Below are 5,885 nucleotides of genomic sequence, written 5' to 3'. Positions count from 1 at the left end.
AGCCCCCATATCACCCTATAGACCCCCCATATGACCCTATAGACCCCATATCTCCCCCCATATCCCACCGTCTCCTCGAAGGAGCACTTCATGAGGGGCCCGGTGTCCATATCCCCCCATAGACCCCCCATATCACCCCATATCCCCTATAAACCACCCTATAGACCCCATAGACCCCATATCTTACCGTCTCCTCGAAGGAGCACTTCATGAGGGGCCCGGTGTCCATATCCCCCCATATCCCCCCATATCATCCCATATGACCCTATAGACCCCATAGACCCCCTATAGACCCACTATAGACCCCATATCTTACCGTCTCCTCGAAGGAGCACTTCATGAGGGGCCCGGTGTCCTGGCGGTTGACGCCGTGCCGGGTGATGGCCATGAGGTGCCCGCGGGACGTCATGGTGTCACACAATAGGGCCAGGTGACGGTAATTAACGTAGGAGCCGTCAAACGAGATGACGTGGTACAGCTCCCGCTCCAGAGCCTTACGCACAGCCTCGATACCCAGCACCTATAGATAGAGGGGATAGAGGGGATAGAGGGTCAGCACAGTACCTATATGGGGGTATATAGGGTCAGCACAGTACCTATATGGGGGTATATAGGGTGTAGGGTCACCCCAATGCCTGTTTAGGGTCACGGACCACCTCGATACCCAGCACCTATAGATATAGGGGATAGAGGGGATATAGGGTCAGCACAGTACCTATATGGGGGTATATAGGGTATAGGGTCACGCACCACTTCAATACCCAGCACCTATAGAGATATAGGGGATATAGGGTATATAGGGCCACCCCAGTACCTATATGGGGGTATATAGGGTCAGCACAGTACCTATATGGGGGTATATAGGGTGTAGGGTCACCCCAATGCCTGTTTAGGGTCATGGACCACCTCGATACCCAGCACCTATAGGAGGGTATAGGGGATATAGGGTATATAGGGTCAGCCCAATACATGTATAAGGGGGTATATAGGGTATAGGGTCACCCCTGTACCTGGATAGGGGGGTATATAGGGTGTTGGGTCAGCTTTATGCCTGTATAGGGGGGTATATAAGGGTATAGGGGGGTATATAAGGTGTATAGGGTCAGCCCATTACATGTATAGGGGGCTATATGGGAGGCCTTACGGACGGCCTCGATACCCAGCACCTATAGAGATAGAGGGGATAGAGGGGATATAGGGGATATAGGGCCACCCCAGTACCTATATGGGGGTATATAGGGTATAGGGTCAGAACAGTACCTATATGGGAGTATATAGGGTATATAGGGTCAGCACAGTACCTATATGGGGGTATATAGGGTATAGGGTCAGCACAGTACCTATATGGGGGTATATAGGGTATATAGGGTCAGCACAGTACCTATATGGGGGTATATAGGGTATATAGGGTCAGCACAGTACCTATATGGGGGTATATAGGGTATAGGGTCACCCCAATGCCTGTTTAGGGGGGTATATAGGGTGTAGGGTCAGCTCATTATATGTATAGGGGGATTTATAGGGTGTAGGGTCAGCCTAATGACTGTATAGGGGGGTATATAGGGTGTAGGGTCAGTCCATTATATGTATAGGGGGGTATATAGGGTGTCGGGTGATCCTAGTACCTGTATAGTGGGGTATATAAGGGGTATAGGGTCAGCCCAGTAACTATATGGGGGTATATAGGGTATAGGGTCAGCCCAATGCCTGTATAGGGGGGTATATAGGGTGTAGGGTCAGCCCATTATATATATAGGGGAGGCCTTATGGACTGCCTCGATACCCAGAACCTATAGGAGGGTATAGGGGATATAGGGTATAGGGTCAGCACAGTACATATATGGGGGTATATAGGGTATAGGGTCAGCACAGTACCTATATGGGGGTATATAGGGTATAGGGTCAGCACAGTACCTATATGGGGGGTATATAGGGTATAGGGTCAGCACAGTACCTATATGGGGGGTATATAAGGGTGTATGGGGGTATATAAGGGTATAAGGGGGTATATAAGGGGTATAGGGTCAGCACAGTACCTATATGGGGGTATATAGGGTATAGGGTCAGCACAGTACCTATATGGGGGTATACAGGGTATAGGGTCAGCCTAGTACCTATAGGGGGGTATATAGGGTCAGCACAGTACCTATATGGGGGTATATAGGGTATAGGGTCAGCACAGTACCTATATGGGGGTATATAGGGGGGTATATAGGGTATAGGGTCAACCCAATGCCTGTATAGGTGAGTATGTAAGAGTATAGGGGGGTATATAAGGGGTATAGGGTCAGCACAGTACCTATATGGGGGTATATAGGGTCAGCACAGTACCTATATGGGGGTATATAGGGTCAGCACAGTACCTATAGGGGGGTATATAGGGTATAGGGTCAGCACAGTACCTATATGGGGGTATACAGGGTATAGGGTCAGCCTAGTACCTATATGGGGGTATATAGGGTCAGCACAGTACCTATATGGGGGTATATAGGGTCAGCACAGTACCTATATGGGGGTATATAGGTTATAGGGTCAGCCCATTACACTGGTATAAGGGACGGCTATATGGGAAGGGCCTTGACGTGACAGCCTTTTGGATACCACGCACTGATATTAGATACAGATGGGAGTAGATGGGGATTAGGTAAAGCGGATATAGCGCGCGGAGAGTAAGACGGATATTGAGGGCCCCCCGAGTACTATCACTTCACTTACTTCCGCAGGTGGGATAGTCTCGGGTGTATCGGTCATCTGGACCGCCGTCGATACCTACAGACGTACCTATATGAGATATAGGGGAAGAGGTGATATATGGGGATATGGGGATATAGGGTGATATGGGTTCGCCCATTATATTGTATATGGGGGGTATAGTAGGGTGTTAGTGGTCAACCCAGTGACGTATATGGGGGTATATAAGGGTATAGGGGGTAATAAGGGGTAGTATGGTTCAGACAGTACCTTTAATATGGGGGTATATAGGGTGATAGTGGTGCAGCACAGTACCTATATGGGGTATAGTAGGGTATATATGGCTCAAGCAGTGAACCTATTATTGGGGTATATAGGTATAGGGTCAGGCACTAGTACCTATTGGGGGTATTTAGGTATATAGGGTCAAGACAGTACCTACTATGGGGTATATTAGGGTATTATAGGGTCACTACAGTACCTATATGGGGCGTATATAAGGGTATAGTTCAGACGAGTAACCTATTATGGGGTTAATATAGGGTATAGGGTCAGCATCAGTACGCTATAGGGGGGGTATATAGGGTTCAGACATTTACTATAGGGTATATTAGGTGTATATAGGGTCAGCACAGTACTTATCATGGGCGGTATCATAGGGTATTATAGGCGTCAGCAAGAGTACCGTATGATGGGGGTATATACGGTACATAGGTCAGCACACAGTACTATATGGAGGGTATTATAGGGTATAGGTCAGCACCAGTATACCTATAATGGCGGCGTATTATAGGGTATGGGTCAAGCCCATTGGTCATGTATAGGTGGTATATTATGGGTGTATGGTCCAGTATATGACAGGGTCCTGGCCCACAGAAGCCCCATGAAGACCCCCATAGAGCCCCCCTGAAGAAGCCCCATTAGAACCTCCAATGAGCCCTATATCCCCCCATAGTCCTACATCAGTGAAGATCTCCAAAGCTATTCACTGGATGTGGTGTCCTTACGGTCCCATATCCCCCATAAGACCCCAATATGACCCCATATTAGCCCATAATAACCCCATATTACCATAATCCACCCCATTAGACCCCCCATATAGCCCCATAGATAACCCCATAGTACCCCATACCACCCCATAGACCCCCATATAGCCCCATAGACCTCCATAGAACCCCATATCCCCTCATATACTCAACAGTGAAGATCCCACGTATGTCATTTGATTCCGCCTTACGGTCAACGTCCTTCTCGCTCAGTGACCACTCATCAGACTGGCACCCCATAGATCCCCATAGAGCCTCTCATTAGACCCCATAGAACCCCCATAAGACCCCATTTGATGAGCCCCATTAGACCACCTATAGACCCATAATCCCCATTATACTCTACAGTGAAGATGCTCCCGATTTCATCTGGATCGTGGTTTAACGGGGTCGACGTCCTTCAGGACCCCATAGACCCCTCATTAGACGCCCATAATTCACCCCATTAAGCACCCCATCACAGCCCTATAAACAGAGCCCCATAGTCACCCTATAGACCCCATAGACCCCATATCCCCCATATACTCACAGTGAAGATCTCCACTATGTCGTTTGATGTGGTCCTTACGGGGTCGACGTCCTTAGGACCCCCATAGAGCCCCCATAGACCCCAATAAAGCCCCATAGACCCCATAGAGCCCCATAGTCACCCTATAGACCCCATAGAACCCATAGATGCCCTATTAAACCCCATATCCCCCATATACTCACAGTGAAGCATCTTCTCCACATTCGTTTGATGTCGTCCTTACGGGGTCGACGTCCTTCTCGCTCAGGACCCTCATCAGACTGACCCCATAGAACCCCATAGAGCCCCATAGAACCCCATAACACCCCATAGAGCCCCATAGTCACCCTATAGACCCCATAGACCCCATATAACCCCATATACTCACAGTGAAGATCTCCACTATATCATTGGACGTGGTCCTTACGGGGTCGACGTCCTTCTCGCTCAGGACCCTCATCAGACTGACCCCAAATCCCCCATAGACCCCCCATAGAACCCCATAACACCCCATAGAGCCCCATACTGAACCCCATAGACCCTATAAGACCCCATATCCCCCATAATACTTTCACAGTGAAGATCTCCACTTATCGTTTGGAAACGTGGTCTTACGGGGTCGACGTCCTTCTCCGCTCAGGACCTCATAGACTGACCTCCATAGAACCCCATAAGAGCCCCATAGAAACCGTCCATAGAACCCCATAAAGACCCCATACCAGCCCCATAGTCACCCTATAGACCCTCCATGAGACCCCAATACTGCACAGTGAAGTAATCTCCACGATGTCGTTGACGTGGTCTTTAACGGGTCCGACGTCCTTCTCTGCTCTCAGTGACCTCATCAACTGACCCACATATGACCAACTATATCAGCCCCAATAGCGCACGCACACATAGGACCCTAATACGAACCACCATAGAGCCCTATGAACCCCATAAGCCCCATACTCACCATAGCCCCCATAACGACGACCCATCCATCCCCCATTACTCCACAAGTGAACGATCATCCACATATCGTCTGGACGTGGTCTTAACGCGTATCGACGTCCACTCTCGCTCAGGACCCCTCATCCAAACTGACCATAGCCAAGCCTCATAGAAGACCCATTGACCCCATCAGACCCATAAGAGCCGCTCCCGCCCGCCCTCCCCATAGAACCCCATAGGCATCCCCACAGAGCCCCAATAGAAACCACCATATCCCCCATATACTCAAACAGTGCAAGATCTCCATCGATGTCATTTTGAATGTCATCCTTACGGGTCGAGCGTCCTGCTCGCTCAGGACCGCTCTATCAGACACCCCATCAGAACCCCATAGAGCCCATACAGGCCCCATAGTCTCACCCTAATATCGACCTAACCGAACCCCGATAGACCCCAATAGGCCACCCTATTATGACCTCCAAATATCCCTCCATCATACTCACAGTGAAGATCTCCACTATATCGTTGGACGTGGTCCTTACGGGGTCGACGTCCTTCTCGCTCAGGACCCTCATCAGACTGACCCCATAGAGCCCCAATAGGAGCCCCTATACACCCATAGTCACCCTATAATGACCTCTACAGAACCCAAGAGCCCATAGTCACCCCATAGACCATATCCCCCATATATTCACAGTGAAGATCTC

General features: G+C 49.5%; 1 protein-coding gene across 4 annotated transcripts; it reads right to left on the bottom strand.

The window, feature by feature from the left end:
* Positions 1-66: 66 nt before the first annotated feature.
* On the bottom strand, positions 67-5,798 carry LOC107307871 (DNA-directed RNA polymerase II subunit RPB1-like). Of its 4 annotated transcripts, XM_015851367.2 has the most exons (3): positions 4,479-4,595; positions 4,267-4,294; positions 67-520 (listed from the first exon to the last, which is right to left on the bottom strand). In XM_015851367.2, exons 1-3 carry the CDS (start codon positions 4,574-4,576, stop codon positions 266-268), a joined length of 381 nt encoding a protein of 126 aa, XP_015706853.1. In that variant the 5' UTR covers positions 4,577-4,595; the 3' UTR covers positions 67-265. The 4 variants fall into 4 exon arrangements, 3 of the variants coding, with proteins under 3 accessions (XP_015706853.1, XP_015706854.1, XP_015706852.1); XM_015851368.2 differs by lacking the exons at positions 4,267-4,294; positions 4,479-4,595 and adding an exon at positions 5,682-5,798; XM_015851366.2 differs by lacking the exons at positions 4,267-4,294; positions 4,479-4,595 and adding an exon at positions 4,634-4,748.
* Between the last annotated feature and the right edge of the window lie 87 nt (positions 5,799-5,885).

This window comes from Coturnix japonica, unplaced genomic scaffold (assembly GCF_001577835.2).
Source record: "Coturnix japonica isolate 7356 unplaced genomic scaffold, Coturnix japonica 2.1 chrUnrandom1263, whole genome shotgun sequence".
NCBI lineage: Eukaryota > Metazoa > Chordata > Aves > Galliformes > Phasianidae > Coturnix > Coturnix japonica.
The sequence above is the reverse complement of the archived record's forward strand: the minus strand, read 5'-3'. Positions and strand labels throughout refer to the sequence as shown.